Source organism: Peromyscus eremicus, chromosome 20, assembly GCF_949786415.1.
Source record: "Peromyscus eremicus chromosome 20, PerEre_H2_v1, whole genome shotgun sequence".
NCBI lineage: Eukaryota > Metazoa > Chordata > Mammalia > Rodentia > Cricetidae > Peromyscus > Peromyscus eremicus.
The window spans coordinates 46,549,831-46,570,750 of record NC_081436.1 but is presented as its reverse complement, the minus strand read 5'-3'; the positions used below and the strand labels follow the sequence as shown (position 1 = coordinate 46,570,750).

The 20,920-nt window shown below is 38.4% G+C and overlaps 1 protein-coding gene across 1 annotated transcript in view; it reads left to right on the top strand.

Annotated features, from left to right (window-relative positions):
* The first annotated feature begins 236 nt into the window (after positions 1 to 236).
* Positions 237 to 20,920, top strand: part of Colec10 (collectin subfamily member 10) — a 41,168-nt gene continuing 20,484 nt past the window's right edge. Inside the window, exon 1 of the mRNA XM_059248062.1 lies at positions 237 to 384. Within this exon, the coding sequence (XP_059104045.1) occupies positions 237 to 384 (148 nt within the window). The remainder of the gene's footprint in view (positions 385 to 20,920) is intronic.

The following is a 20,920-nucleotide window of genomic DNA, read 5'->3' as shown; positions in this document are numbered from 1 at the left end:
ATAATTTTCAATAAACTGTTGTCACTTGAAAAGAAACAGTCCGGACATTGTATGGCCCATTTGGGATCCTGAGAAAATAAACAACCAAGGGAATGAATGCCTCCTGCTTGTCTTCGCAGCCCTTTCTGGAATGTACTTTTCAGTTCCTTCCTTTTTTTCTCTGTAGCAGGTTTCCCTTAAAAAGAATGCTGTTTACTTAGCATGTCTTGGAGACCCTCTTTTGAAGAACCGAAGTCATGAATGGCTTTAGAGCCGTGCTTGGAAGCCACCAGTTCACCCTGCTGCTGCTCTTTCTCTTGCAGTTTCAGAGTCTGGGTCTGGATATTGATAGCCGACCTGCTGCAGAAGTCTGTGCCACACACACAATTTCACCAGGACCTAAAGGTGAGGAGGAAACCTCAAATTTCATATAGTGTGTATGATCTCTTTCCCCTCCTCCAATCCACCCTCGCTGCTATGGGACTTCTCTCCCTCTCCTCCCTAGTTTCCTCTGACTTCCTGTCTATCTTGGAATTCACTGGACTATTAATTACTTACTGTAGGCTTCCCTTGGTTGTAGGTAGGAGAAAGTAGGGAAAGGTGGAATCCTGGGATGTGCGTCTGACAGCAGTCACTGATGGCTGTGAAAAACTCTTCCAACAGGAGATGAAGACTCATAACCACCTTGATTAGAGCACTTACATTTACTCTAGGGTGCTGTCCTTCCTCCCTCTCCTCACTCAAACTGATTCTAAAAAGAAACAACAAGGAGGTCACAAATAAAAATTTATTCTGAAGTATATCTTTGGTAATTAATGGGCTCCTGAGTTCCAGTGAGGAAGATTATGTTTTAATGAAGGGCCAAAAGTCATATATAAATGAGCATTTCTTTATTTGAAAGTGGAATCTCCGAGGTCAACTGCCTTTAGCTGGAGAATGGTAGAATATTTTTTCCCCCAAGTAAGGTCGAGGTCCAAGGTCCAAATGTGCTTCTAGCACTAGTGGGATTTTGTTGTTGTGTTGTTTTGTTTTTAATAAATCTGTTTTCCTGGTTTCAGCTCTTACCCTTTTGTTCTGAAAGTGGCCACTGAACTCACTGCAGCTTGCTTCTCTCTTATTAGTAATTCATGTGATGCTTCCCCGGGCTATTGGTGGAAGAATGGTAGCTGCTAAAAACCTGAGCTATAAAAAGGGGGGATTTAAAAAAAAAGGAAAGAAAAGAAACATAGCTCAATTCTTGTCAGTTATTTAAATATGTATTGCTTAAAGTGCATTTTTCTTAATCAGTGAATTAATTTTCTCCTAAGATTGCAATCTAACTTCTAACCTTTGATACCATAAAATAAATGTAAGGAGTTACAGTGAGACCTTGGGGCTTCCAAATAATTTCTTGGGTGAATAAATGAATAATGTCAGGGCAAATGTTCAGAAAAGAAAGTTTGGGCTAGAAATAAAGTATTTACTTAAATTCATTACTAGACTTTTCACAGAATGCAAGAAAACTGTGTTTTCCCTGTGGTGTCATGAAGACTGAATATTGAAGCCTTCCTCAATTGTGCAACAGAGGGAATCTAGTTGAGAATAACACCGTTATTTCTTCCCTTGAAGAAAAAGCTACAATTTTCACAATAGAATAAGAACGCACAAGAAACTCTTAATTAAATACCCTAAACATAGCACTAAACATGTCTCTGGCAATTCAACTAACGGGCATTGACTGTTCATTGTTAGGCCCTGTTTTAGGCACAGCAGAACACCAGATAATACATTAGTGTCATGAACAGTAAAGAGATACATTGTTTTGCACAGGTTTCCTGCAAAGGTTTTTGAGTTGAGGCTCAGGCATGATTCTTTAGAGCAGATGGGGACAGCATTTGTATAGGCGAGAGCAAGACTGCAGGAGAAGCTTGAGAAAGTCGCTCATCAACTCTCCATTTTCAAAGGCTGCATGCAAAATCAGCCAGGTACCACAGCATTCAGGGAATTGAAGCAGGAACATTGCAAGTTCAGGGCCACCCTTGTCTACCTGTGGACCACTGAACTCATTTTTTTTTAAAATGTAAGTCTTTATAAGGAAAAACAAGACATCTACCTTTAAAAAAATAAAACACATTATTTCATTTTATCACTTCAATCTATATACAATGTTTATTGAAAACCAGTAGTGTCGATGAGTCTTCTTCCGTTATTTTTTCACTTTTAGTGCAAAGCTTGAGTCTTCTCACTAGAAACTCAGGTACTGTTTCAATGTGCCAAACCTTAACTCTCTTCCTGAGCCCAGGGAGAACTGTGAACAGATCATAAGCAAGTATGGAAGGATGGAGATGTGAGTGTACCTTGAAGGAGAAACCGAGAGAGGTGCTTTGGAACACTGTGTTTCAGAACTTCTCAGTTTAAAGATACGGATACGGTTTCCTCTTCTGCAGCATGTGGTCTTTGCAACAAGGGCATTCTAAGTTCCCATCTCAGTAAAGAGACTCTATGACTCTGTACGGTACCGAACACTTGCCATGTCCAGGCACCATGTCAAATGACTTGAGTTTGATGCTAAGATAAGGAACCCATTTTAGGACTCGTCTCTAAGTAGCAAGTTTGGGATTCAAGCTCTGGGGCTGAGCTCCTAGTTGACCTGAATCTTTGCGAACTGCCTTCATAGTACAGCAACCTGGGCATGGTTACTGCTAGCTTTCCTCTGTTCTGGACAGAGTATTAGAGTTGGGTGCGCAAGAAATACATGGGACCTTTTTTTGAATGTAAACTACATTTCATTCATTCCTTGTAAAAATTACAGCAGCTCCTCCCCAACTCCAAGGAAGGCAGACCTGGATACTGGGCTCCTCAGAAGGAAAGGAAATTTTTTGATGGCTAAGTAGACATTTTAAAGAGCCAAATTATAGGGGTTTTTTCTCCAGTATCTTTTCTCCTACAATCAAACCAACGCATGCTTTTCTCCATGGCTAATCATCTCATTTCTGTGTTTACCAGCAGAGCAGTACTCTGCTCAGAAATTTCCAGATACTCTGAGAAACAGACAATTAAAGGAACTTAACTCTAAATTCATTTGAGAGAGTGGAAACTAAATAAATTATTCAGACTTGCAGATGAAATGCCAATAATACTATCCAGTTATAGAATATGCTGTTCAATAGACAGACACGCTTTCAGGGTCATTTCCGAAGCACATCCTAATGGAGGAAAAGCATTAGATTCTCTTTGAGCCACTTATGCTTCTGCTTCTTTATTTGAAAAGTGGGCATTCCTCGTACATATTTCTTATTATTTTTAAGGTGAAATAATCACCATAAATTAATCTTATACAGATATTATTAGCATATTATTAGACCCATGCCACTGAGCTGGAAAGCGCAGATTAGACTTGGGTTCAACACAGTTCCATTTGTATCATCTGTTCCAGGCAGCCAGCTGAATGCTCTAGCCAGAAGGGCCCTCAAAGCCATGGTGAGTGGGTCAGACATAGTATTGTATGGGCCAACACATTTTGTTTCTTTCTTTTGCCTGCTTATCAAGTGCACCCAGTAACAATTTTGGAGTTAAGCATTCTAGTTACTCTAGACATCTTTGCTGAAAGTCCCCATTATATTTCTTTCTGTCCTTGAAATGTTTATTTTAGACTACCTAGCAGGAAATGTTCTTTTTTGATTTTCATCCCTACCATGGAGTCTTCTTTAAGCAACTTATGTGAAATTCTGACCTCTGGTGGTTTAAGTGGGGAACAACAATGGATGAGAAAAAAATTAAAGACTTAACATCTGTAAGAGGTATTTGGAGGATGCTTGGCAAACTGCAAGAAAGTTTTGAATACATCATCTTGTTTAATTTCACAGCATTCCTATATTTGGATTTCCATAGTGTCCATTATCCATATCCTAAGCATTCACATGAGGAAAAAATCTTCGAAAGGCCAAATGGATTTCCTAAGCTCAGCCAGAGCTCCAGTTAGTCTTGAAAGTAGCCTCTTATCCTCTTATCCAGGCCCAGTCATTCCGTGCCATACATTAGTTTGTATTAGTTACATATTATGTTTAAAAGTGCAGCCACTAGCTACCTTCTGGTGATAACTAGTTCTTCACTATCTCAGGACATCGAGCTCATGTCATCTCAGCTCATGGGTTATACTGGCCACTAAAGTATGCTCAAATGATACGTATGTCCTCCACAATAATTAACCCTGATATTTCATTTATTTGGAAGTAAGCACTATTGTACTCTAGTCTAACACATGTTAAGTAATATTGTCATTTAAAAAAAATATTGTCATTTGCAGCTATATAAGTACTTTGTCACCCCAGTGCACTTTAATTATCTCAATAAACTTTGTAAAGGATATATAATTCCCATTGGCCATATAAAGAAACTGAGGTTCATAGCTACAGTGTCACTAGACCCATGCCACTGAGCTGGAAAGCGCAGATTAGACTTGGGTTCAACACAGTTCCATTTGTATTGTCTGTTCCAGGCAGCCAGCTGAATGCTCTAGCCAGAAGGGCCCTCAAAGCCATGGTGAGTGGGACAGACATAGTATTGTATGGGCCAAGAAATTAGATGCTTTGGGTTTCACTTAAAACCTCCCTTGGTCCCTGTGGAACTCATTCATGGAGAGATAAGGGCACATGTCTGAGCACAAAACAACAAGGGTGTGTGTTTCTCTGCTCTTTTTCAATAAGAGATAATGCAGTGAGGTAAACTGGTGGAGATCACCCCTACTGGGAGAAATAAGCTTTTCCCCAGAAAAATCCATTAACCATAAGAAAAGGGACATATATTTGGTCATCTTCTTTATTATTATTTTGCATGGCTCTATATTGCAGAACTGATGCAATTTTCGTTAATTCTCCAAATAATTCTCAATGTCCAGTAAGAAGGTTTCTTGTGACTTCCTCATATATAAGGCTAGGTATGCCTGGGAGTATTTGAATTCCTCACATTCCAATTTAAAGGCTTATCACTTGCCAGGTAACTCTCAATGATCTTTGGTTTGTGAATTTGAGGTCTAGTGAGGCACAATATCATGCCAATCTCATAGGCATTGGTGGCCAAGTTACAAGTGGAACTGAGATCCTAGACTCTCTTCATCCCATCCTGTTTCATTATCCTTGTCCTTACTGTCTGTGAATTGATTGCTTGGTTTGACAAGGTAGCATTAGAAAAACAGATCTATGAGATCAGTGTGTGGCATGGCATAGGATCACATTAATTAGGTCACCTCTATATATTAAACAGCCAGTTCTTTGCAAGTGACTTTCACAGAGAATTTAAGCAAGTAGCTTGACTTCTTTAATTTTTATATTCCATATTGTAGGTGTTTGAAACCATTTTTTCCTCAGTTCCTTTGAGTGGATGCCAAGAAAACATTTCAAAGCTAAGTTAGGAGGGGAAGTATAAAACTCTAATCCATCAAAGTGTAAAAATAAATCAGGAGGTAGTAAATGATAGTGATTTTAAAAATTATTTGTCCTGTTTTAATAAAAGCATAACCCTTATTCTGATCCTCTCCCCAATTCCCTTATGTAACTATTTGGCTATGTGCAAATCACTGCTTGGGACCATAGCAACAGGTTCTTGTGTATTGATAAAACTTGTGGGCTTTGCAAACAGTGTTCAGTCATAACACAAGGACACTTGCTTGACTATGTCCATGGCAGCTTTATTTGTAATAGCCAGAACCTGGAAACAACCTAGATGCCCTTCAACTGAAGAATGGATAAAGAAAATGTGGTACATTTACACAATGGAATATTACCCAACTGTTAAAAACAATGACATCAGGAAACAATGACATTTAAAAGCAAATGGATGGAACTAAAACACAAACAAAAACAAAACAAAACAAAATCATCCTGAGTGAGGTAACCCAGATACAGAAAAATTAACATGGTATGTACTCACTCATAAATGGATAGTAACTGTACAGTAAAGGATAACCACACAGACCCAGAAAGGCTAGGTAACAAAGAGGGCCCAAGGAGGGATACATGGATCTTCCAGAGAAATGGGGATAGAGGAGATCTCTTGGTTGGGCTGGGGGTAGTTGGCCATGGGAACTTGAGGGATCAGACTGATAGGTGGCTAGAGGGAAGGTATTGAGAGAAATGACTGAAAAGGCGGGGCTTTTGTGGAGTCAAGTAGAAGCCTGATACAAGAGAAACTTCCACTAGTCCAAGGATGGCCCCAGCTAAGACTCCTGGCAGCAGTAAGTGCATCACCTGAACTGGCCATCCCCTGTGATTGGATTAGTAACTACTCTACTTGTCATCAGAGAGCCATCATCCAGTGATGGGTGGAGGCAAGTTCAGAGACCCACAGGCAGACATTGGGCCTAGCTGGGCGAGTCCTGCTGAGGAGAGGGAGGAAGGATTGTAGGAGTCAAGGAGGTTAGGGACATCAGAGGAAAAACCACAGAAACAGCTAACATGGCTCGTAGGAACTCACAGAGTCTGAACCAACAACCAGGGAGAGTGCATGGGACCAATCTAGGCCCTCTGCATGTATGTGACAGTTGTGTAGCTTGGTCTGTTTGTGAAACTCCTGGCAATGGGAGCAGGGCTGTACCAGGTGCTTTGGCTGGCTCTTGGGAACCTATTCCTCGTGCTGGATTGCCTTGTCCAGCCTAAACACAGGTGGATCTGGTTGATCTTATGGCAGCTTGATTTTCTATGCTTTGCTGATGCCCATGGGCCTGCCTCTTTCAGATGGCCTACCTCTTTCAGAGGGAATACAGAGGAGGGGTAGATTGATGGAGGGATGGGAGGGAGGTGGGGGGAAAGTGAGAGGAGAGGAAAAAGGCAAGGCTGTGATCAGGATATAAAATAAATTAATTAATAAAAAGATTAAAAAAACTGTGGGCTTTGGAGAAATATATATATATACATATACATATATATATGTGTGTGTGTATATATATATATATATATGATTATAAATTTGAGCTCTTCAACTTATTTAGCTATGCTACCTTAAACTTCTGGTACCTTCAACTTAAAAGGGGGAAAAGGATTATCGCACACCTTAAATGCTTATTTTAAAACTAAGGCAAGTCTAGCATGCAGCCTAGCTATCACTATTCTATCTCCTGTTGCTCTTACTGGTCATCAAAGTTTGCTTTCCCCTCACTTCCATAAAAAAAAAAAACCATCATTCATAGGCTTATCAAACTGGCTTTCCAAATGCAACTCCACTTGAAAAATACCACTACTTTCTGCCCTTTTTGAGACTTCACATTAGCATCTAGTTCCACCTCAAGGTCACTTTCAGTTTTCCACAGCATACAAACCCAAGACCCCACATTCTAACCACTTGTATTCTCCTTTTTTCTATAGTTTTCCACCTGAATTTGCCATCCTTGATTACTAAAGTGGGAATGATAGCAGTATAAACATGGCTGGCCCTGTTATGAGGACTAAATAAATTTCATGACACATCTCATCAAAGCCTGGGTTTCCTCACCTATAACACAGGGAAGAGAATTTTCTAACTGCTTTATGGTGTCATGGTGAGGAAGAATGAGTTGAGCTACATGGAAGATATTATAATATTTGACTCCAGGGACTCTGTAAATGAGACCAAATAAAAGGTTTAGCAAAAGCAAGTGGAGAATGAGCCTGGTTCTTACAGTTTTATTCCTTTTTTCTTCTTTAGGAAGCATACTATCAGCTCTTATCCATCCAAGGCAACACATCCTGTTGGTCTCCAGTCATTGTTGAGAAGTGTGGCCCAACAACAACTTCTCTCTTACTCTTCTCAGATTAGCCTATGAAACCTCACTTGTATTACCTGGTAACTCTGCTAAAATGTTCTCATCAATCCTCACAGCTCATGCCATTTCATCTCTAATGAGGCTGCCTGCTTTTATGCATCAATTATTTGAGCTACAATCTCCTACTGATGCATAAAAGTCTTTTAAATTACAGTTTATGGTTATCTTTGCTCTTTTAAGGATGAATTGTAAATACACGCAGTAAAATTCTGGACTGCTGATATTCAAGTCAAATAGCATCTAAATAATTTAATATTTTTGTGTTATTTACTGTGAGTGTGCTTGATGTGAGAACTCTGTAAGCATCATTTTACGTCTCTTGTGGCCACTCGACAATATTTGTATCTTTTTAGCAAATTATATGCACATCACTTTAGAGTTTACAAAAAGGCTCATCCATTGTTTCATTTTTTAGCTCTGCTGACATGTATAGGGATCACTTCCCCTGTTTTAAAGAGAAGAAAACTCAGGCACACTGCCCTTGCTTTTGGTTCCACTGAAATACTATGAGCAAGTGTTTTGGAGAGAAATAAAGTCCAGCTTATTCTCACTCCTTAACACAGTGACCCATTTTGCTCATGTAACCATCACTGATACCTTAGAACATGATCTATTATCTGAATCATGTCACATCGGAAGGAAGAGTAGATGGACCACTGATTCCAATTTCTTTAAAGAGATTCCACCTACTAGGCTTTGCACTCAAGATTCAGACTCATTCATTTGTTTCAAGCCATAGTGCTAATATAGTAAGAAATAGTATTTGATGAAGTAAAATAGTGTTTTCAATAGTGGTGTTTTGACTGATCTCAAATGAACCCAGGAAAACACAGCCATATGGAGACAAAAACTGAAACGAAGTCATCTCTATGTCCCTGGTCCACGTGCTGGGGCACCAAATGACAAGGCAATGAAAGACAGGAGACTCATTAAGCTGTGCAAAGTTAAGAGATGGAATGAAGTGGGAATAGTATCATGAAGGAAGCCAAACTGAAAGTTCACTCAGAAGAGACTTCTGGAACTATTAATTCATCAGTGACAGTTTTTTACTAAGTTCCTTCTTCAAGAAGCACAACAAACAGTCTTGCAGGGATTGTGTGGCAAAGCCAGCATAGAACACACAGACCAAATTACTGGCAGGGAGCTAGCAAAGTCACAATGCAGGGAGTATAATCTATTTTCCTATATTGCAGCATAGCTAAGATGACATTTTCTTTCCCAAATTAAGATGAGCTTGCATTGTAGCTTGCTTATCAAAGACTTAACAGCTGACATCCATATATATATATATATATATATATATATATATATATATATATATGTTTGCATATATATATATGCAAACATATACTGTATTTGTCTTTCTGGGTCTGGGTTACCTCACTCAGGATGATTTTTTTCTAGTTTCATCCATTTACCTACAAATTTCATTATTTCATTTTTTTATCATCTGAGTAATACTCCATTGTGTAAATGTACCACATATTTCCTTAGCCATTCTTCTGTTAAAGGATATCTAGGATGTTTCCAATTTCTGGTTATTATGAATAGAGCAGCAGTCAACATCGCTGAGCAAGTGTTTCTGTAGTAGGATGAAGCGTACTTTGGGTTTATGCCCAAAAGTGGTATGACTGGGTCTTGAGGTAGATTGATTTCCATCTTTTTTTTTTTTCAGGTCAGTATTTTTTTTTTTCTGTAATACAATTCAGTTCTACATATCAGCCACGGATTCCCTTGTTCTCCCCCATCCTACCCCCCTCCCCCTCCCCCCACCCCACCCCCCATTCCCACCTCCTCCAGGGCAAAGCCTCCCCCGCAAACTGAGATCAACCTGGTAGACTCAGTCCAGGAAGGTCCAGTCCCCTCCACCCAGGCCGAGCCAAGCGACCCTGCATAGGCCCCAGGTTTCAAACAGCCAAGTCATGCAATGAGCACAGGACCCAGTCCCACTGCCTGGGTGCCTCCCAAACAGATCAGGCCAATCAACTGTCTCACCCATTCAGAGGGCCTGATCCAGTTGGGGACCCCTCAGCCATTGGTTCATAGTTCATATGTTTCCACTCATTTGGCTATTTGTCCCTGTGCTTTATCCAACCTTGGTCTCAACAATTCTCGCTCATATAAACCCTCCTCTTCTCACTGAGGAACTGTCATACTGATTTTCATAGTGGCTGTACAAGTTTATACTCCCACCAGCAATGGAGGAGTGTTCCCATTATTCCTCATCAGTAAGATTTGTCATTTATTATATTTATTTTGGCCATTCTGGCTGGTATAAAGTAAATTATCAAAGTAGTTTTGATTTGCATTTCTCTGATGGCTAAGGCTGCTGAACATTTCTTTATGTGTTTCTTAGCCATTTGAGTTTCCTCTTTTGAGAATTCTCTGTTTAGATCTGTATCCTATTTTCAGTTGGATTTTTTTTTTTTTTTGGTGTCCAGTTGGGGGTTCTTTATATATTTTGGACATTAGACTTCTATCAGATGTGGAGTTGGTAAAAATCTTCTACCATTCTGTAGGCTGCTGCTTTGTCTGAATAATGGTGTCCTTTGCCTTATAGATGCTTTTCCGTTTCATGAGGTCACATTTATTAATTGCTAAAATTAGTACCTGTGCTAAAGGTATTCTGTTCAGAAAGTCTTTTCCTGTGCCAATAAGTTCAAGGCTATTTCCCACTTTCTCTTCTATCAAGTTCAGGGTATCTGGTTTTATATTAAGGTCTTTGATTCATTTGGACTTGAGTTTTGTGCAGGGTGATGAATATGGATCTCTTTGAACTATCCTTCATACAGCCATCTAGTTTGACCAGCATCATTTGTTGAAGATGCTGTCTTTTTACCAGTGTATTTTTTCTGACTTCTTTATCAAAAACCAGGTGTCCGTAGGTGTGTCGATTTATACCCGGATCTTCAATTATATTCCATTGATCGATGTGCCTGTTTTTGTGTCATTACCATGAAGTTTTTATTACTATAGTGTAATTCTATAGTATGACTTAAATTCAGGAATGGTAAGACCTTCAGCAGTTCTTATTGTTCAGTTTGATCTTAATTTTTTTTTCTTGTCATCTACTCCTTTTGGGTGTACTTTCTTCTTTTTGTTCTATAGCTTTCAGGTGTGCTGTTAAGTTCCAGTATGAGATCTCTCTAGTATTTTATGCAGGCACTTAGTTCTATGAACTCTTAGAGCCTCTTAAAACTTCTTTTGTTGTGTCCCATAAATTTGAGTATGTTGTGTATGTATTCATTTTCATTCAGTTCTAGGAAATTTTTAATTTCTTTTTTAACTTCTGTCTTGACCCATTTTTTTTTTTTGTTGAATAGAGAGTTGTTCAGCTTCCATGAGTTTGTAAGTTTTCTGTTGTTGTTGATATCCAGTTTTATTCTGTGGTGGTCAGGATGCAGGAAGTTATTTTAATTTTCTTATATCTATTAAGACTTGCTTTGTGTATGTGGTCAATTTTGGAGAAAGTTCCGTGAGATGCTGAAAAGACGGTAAATTGTTTTACATTTGTGTGAAATGTTCTATAAATATTTGTTAGTTCCATTTGGTTCATAATGTCAGCTCCAGAATTTCTCTGTTTAGTTTTTGTTTGACTGGCCTGTCTGTTGGCTAGAGGGTGTATTGAAGTCTTCCACTATCAGTGTGTGGGTCAATATGTGATTTAAACTATAGGAGTTTTTCTTTTATAAACTTGGGTGCCCTTGTCTTTCATACATAGATATTAAGAATTTAAATGTCCTCTTGGTGGATTTTTCCTCTGATGAGTAGGTAGTATCCTACCCTATCTCTTCTGATTAGTTTTGGTTTGAAGTATATTTTGTCATATATTACAATGATTACACCAGCTTGCTTCTTAGGTTCATTTGTTTGGAGTAACGTTTTCCAAACTTTACTCTGAGGTGGTATCTATCCTTGATTTTAAAGTGTGTTTCTTGGATGAAACAGGATAATAGAATTTGATTTTGCATTAATTTTGTTTGTCTGTGTCTTTTTATTGGGGAATTGAGTCCACTGATACTGAGAGATATCAATGATCAGTGGTTTTTTTTATACTTGTTATTTTGTTGGTGTGGTAGTGGTGGTGGTGGTGGTGGTGGTGGTGGTGGTGGTGGTGGTGGTGGTGGTGGTCATGGTGGTGGTTTGTGTGTGTGTGTGTGTGTGTGTGTGTGTGTGTGTGTGTGTGTCCCCTCTTTTGATTTGCTGGCCATGGATTATTTATTACCTGTGTTTCTTGAGTGTGATTAACCTCTTTAGGTTTGTGTTTTCTTCTCATGCCTTCTGAAGGCAGGATTTATACAGAGATATTATTCAAATTTGGTTTTACCATGGAATATCTTATTTTCTCTGTCTGTTGTGATTGAAAGGTTTTCTGTGTATAATAGTCTGGGCTGGCATCTGTGGTCTCTATCTAGGCCCTTCTGGGTTTTAGAGTCTATATTGAGAAATCTGGTGTTATTCTAAATCTGCCTTTTTATGTTACTTGGTCTTTTTCCTTTGAAGCTTTTAATATTCTTTCTTTGTTCTGTACATTTGGTGATTTTATTCTTATGTGGCAAATGGATTTCTTTTCTGTCACAGTCTGTTCGATGTTCTGTAAGCTTCTGGTACTTTGATAGGCACCAACTTCCTTGAGTTAAGGAAATTTTCTTCTATGGTTTTGTTGAAAATATTTTCTGTGCCTTTAGTCTGGGTTTCTTCTCCTTCCTCTATACCTATTGTTCTTAGATTTTGCCTTTTCACAGCGTCTCGGATTTCCTGCAAGTTTTGTGCCAGGATTTATATTTTAATTTAACATTTTCTTTGACTGAGGTATCTATTTCTTCTATTGTGTCCTCAATGCCTGTGATTTTTCTCTTCCATCTCTTGTATTCTGTTGGGGAGGCTTGCCTCTGAGGCTCTTGTTCAAGGTCCTAAAGTTTTTATTTCCAAATTTCCTGCATTTGGGATTTTCTTTACTGATTCAATTTTCTCTTTCAAGTCTTGAACTACTTCACTCATTTCTTCTTTAAGGACCTCTATCATATTTTGTTTGTTTTCACAGATTTCTTTAAGGGGTTTATTCATTTCTTCCTTAAGGATCTCTGTCATATTCACAAAGGCTGTTTTAAGGAGGTCTTTTTCTTGCAGTTCAGCTATGTTGCAATGCTCAGAGCCCGTTAATGGCAGGGTTGCTGAACTCGAGTGGAGACATATTATCCTTACCGTTATTGATTGCATTTTTATGTTGACATCTAGGCATCTGGGTTTGGGAAGATTGTAACTCCAGGAGCTGATGTCTAGTCTTGTCTTTGTTTGGTTGCTGTTTGTTCCTTGGTTTCTGTTGCCCTCTCTGGTTCTTAGAAGAGAGTAGTGGCTGTGTGTTGCCTGGCAGGAAATTGTTCTGGGATCCTGGTAGGTATGGCATTGGAGTTTCCAGGTAAAATGTGCTTCTAGTTATTGGAAATAGGAATGGACTTTGGGGGACTAAGGGTACCCACAGAGAGAGGAAGGGAGGGTGTTCTGCCAGGATCTGCTTAGTCCCCTGGAAATGGGGCCAGAAAGGAGAATCTACAACTGGTGTTCTGCTACAGAGCTAGGGAAGAGACTGTGGGTTTGGACTTGAAGGAATGGTGAGAGAGGTATAGACATGCAGTTAGCCTACTTGCTTCTCAGTGGCCTGTGGGTTCCCAGGGAATGCCTGTTGAAGTCAGGGACTGGGATAAAGCAATGAGTGGGGTGAAGAAAATTTGGAGGGGAAGATCTGTGTGATTCACTGGAGAAGTGTGCAACAAAGAAGGGTAGACATCATCAGGTGGTCTGTTGCAGAGCTAAGGATGAGACTGGGGACTAGATTTGAAGGAGAGGAGGGATGGGTGAAAATCTGTTGTTAGCCTACCTGCTTGCCTGGTTAGAGTAGCCAGTTTGTGTCCTAAGGAGAGACAGAAAGGCAGTGGATTTAGACGGCTGGGAAGGTGGAAAGGGTCTAGGAGGAGGTAGAGAAGAAGAAATTATAATCAGAATATATTGTATGAAAAATATTTTTTCAATAAAAGTAAAATGGAAAAAAAAGATGAACTCACTGTTTGATATTTTTATGGCATTTTTCTTACCTTATCACTATCAGGTGAGGAAATACCATTCTGATATTATTTTCTCTGCTGCACTGGCATGTAATTTCCTGTTGTGCTTTCTTCTGATTATCTAATATTTTAATTCTGAGCACATGTGTATATGCACAACTAATGTCCAGCATCCACAGAGTCTCTGCGTCGGTCTACATGTCTTTATTAACTAGGACTGAGTCACTCCAAATTCATCCTATTGTTGCATATTCTCCAATGCCCTCTTGTTTTCATTCCAGGAGTATAGCAAGAAATACGAGTGTAGCATGAGGGGTGATCTGTGGAAAGGAGATCAACTACACTGAATTCATCAATGTTGTGAAAAAGCAGTATCCTACCTCCAAGGGTCAATGATCTTTACAAAGGTTCACTTGTTAGAACAGCATTGCAAGACACTGTTCAGAGGTCCTTCACCAAAGTCTTAGGCATAGATCAGGTTTTGTTTAAGATGATGTTCAATTTCTTAGGGCCTAACACAGAGCTTCGTAGCCAACTAAGCAGAAATGCAACAGATATTTGTTCAATAAATAAGTCAGTAAAATTGAGGCTGTGAATGACACTTGATATCCAAGTGTTTCCCAAAAAAGTGTAGTCAAATTAAGTAGTTGACATTAATACGAAGTTAAATACCAGTGTATTACTTAAATAATATGTCAAGACAGCAGTTAGAAAGTAGTAAAAAGGAACCAGATGGTGAATTACCAAGGAAACAATGCTATCAAGAAACGCAGATAATGTAGGAATTAACTTGAGACAGAATTTATAGGTAGGATTTACAAAGCATGAGAAAGAGGGTAGAACTTTTTACACTATTTTTGGCATATTTTTCAAATTGTGAGAGCATTTCAGAGTGATGATGTATAAAGAAAAGCTAATGGGTTTTGATTTTTAAAGATATCTTCTGTTTCTGAATTCATTTCTCTCACTGAGGCTTATCTATATACTCATTCTATTTATTTTCCTTATTCTAAATAAGGCCATACTATACTCCCTAAGAGTCATGATGTACATACTAAAATGCAGATCACTCTCTCTAATCCATCATTATTACTATCAGCATAAAACTGTGTTGTATTTTAATGTAACTGTAATCATTGGAATATAGTGTTAATCAACGTTTGTCTCAACTAATCTCATAATGACACATTTTTAGGTATTTACAGTTTCTGAGTTTTTCTACTTTAAACATTCTTGTATGTGTACTCAACTATGTCTATGAAAAAAGATCCTTCTGGTAAACTAGGGTATTACATTTTTCTATTTTAGTGTTTTCTCCTTTCAATTGTAGGGACTGAACCTAGTGCACCATTCATGCTAGGCAAATGCTCTACTCTTTAACTATATCCCCAGCTGTCTGTTTTACTTTAGAGGATTGTTGTTATTACTATTACTATTATTATTATTATTATTATTATTATTTTACATTTATTTACTTATTTATGAGTGCATCCATGCCATGTGTGGAGGTCAAAATATAGCTTTCAGAAGTCAGTTGGCTCTCTCCTTTTACATTGTGGGTTCTGGGGCCGGAACTCGGGACCTCAATCTTGTCAGCAGGAGCCTTTACTCAGTGAACCATCTTACTGGCCTATCGTTTTTACAGGGTCTCATTGAGTTGCTCAGGCTGATCTATAACTCACTGTGTGGCCTAGGCAGGCTTTAAACTTGTAATCTTTCTCTATTAGCCTCCAGAGCAGCCAGGATTACAGGCTTATAGATTTACTGCACTTTAACCTTACTGTCAGATTATTGTCCACATGCATTCCCATTGTCAAGAACCATGAATGAGAAATTTCAATTCTCTTTCTCTATGTCAGATTTGGATCTGATGTGAAAAACAGTGTAGATATTTATTTATATGTGAAGTATAATGTAGATATGTATGTATTTATGGTGTAGACATTCTGTGCATTTCTCATCAAGTATTTGTTATTGAAACCCCTGAGTGATCTTTGAAAATCATTCATTGCCTTTCTACAAAGGAATTTCCCTAAGTTCTTTTTATATTATGACAATTATTTGTTTCTTATGTCTGGTATTCACTTTTCCTTTTGCCATTTCTTTGTTTATAAACCTTGTAGATTTATGTATATCTACTTAAACTCTCACCAGGTCGTTATGTCTGGCCCATCTTTTATGACTTTTGGTTTCTTCTTAATGTGGACAAATTTCATATAGAATGAAAGCATATGTGCTGTTCAGCAAGGCAAGAGCTGAAGGGCATTTGATGACCAGGGAACAAACAACTGGGACAAGAAGGCATTATACAAGTCAAGATCAGAAAATAACTTCCCTTGATGTCAGTATGAAAAGGCCATCTACTAGAATAACAAATGTGGCCTTAGCCTACAAACAGATAACTGCTAAAACATTTTAGATGAGGCAGTAACAGTGAAAACATGTGATTTTTTTTAGATTCACTTACAAGGTGGTTCGAAAGCAAAATTTAGATCCATGGAAACCAGTATTTAAGCCGTTTGTTGAACAAAAAACTATTCTAATTGTGTCTGATTCATCAATTAGTTAAGCACCGTGAAGACCTTTCAGGAATCATCTATTAAGGTCAAGAATTGGGGCATGAAGAAAGACTAGGTAAGATAGAACCAGAGAAAAAAGAAGGGTTAGAAAATAAGAAAAAGTAAGAATCCAGATGGGCCTGAGAAAGGATTATACATACCTGGCTTAACTGTTGAGTCTAGGAAATTTGAGCATGATGGAAATATTGGGAGAGAAAATAAATTAGAGGAAGAAACAAAAACACTGCAGGGCAGTAGCAAGAACGGTGTTTTGTGTGTTTTCCTGGGCTGCCTTATTGCTTTATAGGCTGTTACTACAGACTGAGGCCAATTCATTAATCAGCCAGTATTGAAAATGACATTTCAATCAATCACAAATTCATTTGACTGTGTTGTCATTAAGCTCACATTTATCCATCTTGTCTTTGGGGATGTTGCTCCTTTTATTTCAAGATCATTTATTGAGCAGGCACCTATTGCAGCTCAGACTTGGTGCCAAGTGCTGGGAATGCAAGGAACAGTAAGTATGTCGTCTCAGATCTTTCCAGTCCTGGGTGACACCTAAGGTGGGAAGCTTTGAAGTGCTAGAGGAAGGTCCTTCAGGGAGCATCATTAATTCTCTCTGCTAAAGTGGAGTACACCTGATCCAGGCATGCCTGTACTTAAATGCCTCTTGACCTAGGCCTGTCAGGATTATATCACCCAGAAGAAGAGCTTTTATTGGTGAGAACATTTTAGCACACGTTTGCCTTATTAATATACTGACAAATTTGTATGTTAGCTCATTTTTGTCTTAGATGTAAATCTATTCTGCTGATGCTCCTTTTTCCTAACAAAGATAAGGAAGAGCTGGGATGTGGGCAGATGGAGGCAGGTGGCTCTTTTCTGCTTCTATAACAGACTCTTTTAGCATTTGTTACAGTAATTATTGGCTTCCTGCGGCTATGCCCTTGCCGTAGAGAAGGGCGTTGTTGTCTTAATCATCGTCTAGTAATTATATTATTGGGGAACTTGTATTAGCAAGCGAAAGAATCTAACACCAGCCAAAACAGCAAACAGAGGGGAGAATGCCAATTTACAGACTTCAGTATCAGGAAAGAACAGAGTTGGGCTAGAGCCACACACTTGAGCAGTCTTCTTGCCTTGGTGTTATTCTTCCCTTTAATTACTTCAATGTAAAGGCTGTTCTTTCTCATGCTGTGAGGTTATATTCAGAATCTTCTCTGCAAACCCTAAAGACAGATTGATTCTCCTCTAGTGTTTGTAACTTCTAATTAAAAATCCTTAAATTGAGATTCATGGTTTCTTAGTGGGTCACATCCCAACTGACTGCCCAAACCATATCAGAATGAGTGACTGCGGATTCCTACAGAGAAGCAGTTATCAGAATCCCAGGAAAAACATACAAAAAAAAATCAATGGATGCCCATTCACCATATACACAATATTTATAAATGAAGCACATTTGATTCAAGGACTCCATTATGAGTTTCATCATCCACAATCTCATATAATCTTCAAGTAGTTCCATAAAAAAGGCATTATCATCTTTTTCAATGAAAAACTATGAAGAAGGGAAGTCAAGTGTTTAGTATAAGATTTAATTTAAATTTAAATAATTGATTGAATAATTTGACAAGCTATTTATTAACATTATTATAATTCAATTATTTATTAAATGCAATGATTTAATAAAGTGGAAGTATACATTATTTAGCACATGACTAAGTAGCCATTATTTGGGAAATTCAAGATTTGAGCCTGCCTATATATGAACATATAGCATATGTATATCCAAAGTACATATAAATGTACATTAATATGTGTATATTTGAATGAGTATCATAGCACTTAATAAATATGTGCTTCCCAAAGATGGAGCCCTTAGCAAATTATATCATTTTTAAATGGATATTCTAATTTATTTTTTACATAGAAAATTAAAATTGGTTAAATATGCAGCTCTACAAAACACCAAGCATCTTCAAAGTATCTTCAATCAAATTATAGAGAATTACAAAGCCAAGGCAAGAAGACTGATCCCAGAACAAGTTGCTCAAGCGTGTATAACTAGCATGGTTCCATCCTTCTCTGATACCTAAGTCAGTAAATTGACATTTGCCAGAGCTCATCAATATTTTGAATTTATAATTGTCCATGCTGAGGTCATTGCTTTTCAAGAATTAGTAGTGCTGTAGACCAAGAAAAATCAGTATTTTTGGAACATTTTAACTGTGTTAGGAAAACTTTAAGAATGGTTCCACATGAGTAGAACCATGTATTCATGTACACTCAGCATGATGATGTAATTCAAAGTTAGATAAGAATCTTGGGAAAATTCCCAGAGGGATCTTGCCCTACTGCCAGGTAAACTCTGGTTTTGTTTCTGTGCAACACATTGTTGTTTGTTGTTCTTAAGTAGCCAAGACTTGACTTCCATTTTTCTACACATAAGCTGCTATGCAGAGATACTGAGAGCAGACCTATAACCCCTGCAAATCATCCTTCATTTTCTGATCTTGCTGCTTTCCTTTTATGATTTTCTGAAGACAAATGTGAGGACAACTTTTCTTCGATGTGTCAGGCTAGAGAGAACTGTGATAAAACATCAGCGTGGTCCCATAATCTCCACAGTGTACTTCCACAGCTCCCTCTAGAGGCCAGCTAATGCAGTTTCCTGGCTTCTTCTTGTTTGGGATTTTTTGTTTTTGTTTTTGTTTTTGAAACACAGGGTTTCTTTGTGTAGCTTAGAGCCTGTGCTGGAACTTGCTCTGTAGACCAGGCTGGCCTGGAACTCACAGAGATCCACCTGCCTCTGCCTCCCAACTGCTGGGGTTAAAGGCATGTACCACCACCGCCTGGCCGGTTTCCTGGCTTTAAGGTCTATTTTACATTATACATCACTTTATTCTGTTGACTCCCATTAACTGAGTCACTGCTAAAGTACATGACTATTTAGATAGTTGACAGATCCCTCCTTGAGACAATCTGTGATAACAATTCAGAAGGATAGCCCTTACTCCCCACTACATTTGGCAATAAATAGAAAACAGTTTGACTGGTTTCTCCTCCGCTGTCAGTTTCCATCCCAGAGCTACTCTAAGTTATTCAAAGAGTTACATGTTGTGGGTGGATGAAATTGTCCTCAGTATGGGCAAGTCTAATGTGGGTAATTTAAAATTACCAATGAGAAGGAAAACAACGACTTTGGAAAGTTAAATAGTACACATAAGTTGAAAAAGTCTGAGTATTAGTCAACTTTCTGCAACTGTAACAGAGTACCCGAGATAACTAATATATAAAGAAAAGGTTTGCTTTTATGCTTAGCTTTAGAGAAGATCCGTTACTTTTAGGCCATGAGTGGCGGCATACAAGACAAAGGCAGAGTGCATGGAAGATAAAACTGCTTAGTTCATGGACAAGAAGCAAAAGAAGAGAGAGGGGCTAGAGTCCTAAATCTCATGTAAGGGAATATTCCCAAAGACCAAAGAACTTCATACTAGCGCACTCCCCCCGCCCCCCCCCCCCGAAGGTTTCATCACCTTCCAAGTCCTTAAGATATGGACTACAGGAGACCACTCACCATCCAAATTATAGCAGCTGATCATTGATATGATGAGAACCTGAACTTGCGATGTGTATGATTAGAGCCTAAGGACTTCATCAGTTTATACCCAACCTTATAAGGATGATTGCTTCCTATAAATGATCAGTAGGAATTTGTCTTCCCCCAATTCTCCTTTGGTCTATTAGTAGTTCTTTCAGCAGAAAAAAAAATGCTATTATTGTTCATGATTTGTTTTCTAAGAACTCAGGTTCATGCCTTTGAATTTCGGCTTCTCTTTCTAACTGTTCTTTTCTCCTTCTTATTCTATTAGACTGCAATATAGTAGGCTCAGAATAAGCGAAACCACAGAATTCTATGAAGCTGATCTTAGTAAGTACTTTAATAAAAAGCAATATTGTTGTAATAATAATGTGTTTATACAAGAGGATATTCCTAGCCTTTAAAGACATTTGGTGATGTATTGAAGGATAATATACAGACATATCTATAATTGAACATTTTCATCAGCCAAAAAAAAAATAGTTGAAGCAGTGGCATCAAGCTAGTTGTTTGTAGCTAGAGTTTTCCTGATCCTGTCTGTCCTCCCACAGTCAGGACAAATCTCTCTCACCCGCCAGTCCTGCAGCTGCTCAGACCCAACCAAATAAACACACAGAGACTTATATTACTTAAACTTATATTACTTAAACTTAATGGCTTAGGCTTCTTGCTAGCTGTTCTTATCTCTTAAATTAACCCATTTCTATTTATCTATAAGTTGCCACGTGTCTCATGGCTTACCAGTATCTTAACATTTTCTCATGGCGGCTGCTGGCAGCGTCTCTGTCCCTCAGCCTTCCACTTCCTAGAATTCTCTTCTCTTCTTGTCCCACCTATACTTCCTGCCTGGCTACTGGCCAATCAGCATTTTATTTATGCAGAGCTATATTCACAGCAGTGGTTTATGTCTTAGTGCTGGTTTATCTGTCTTTCATCTTTC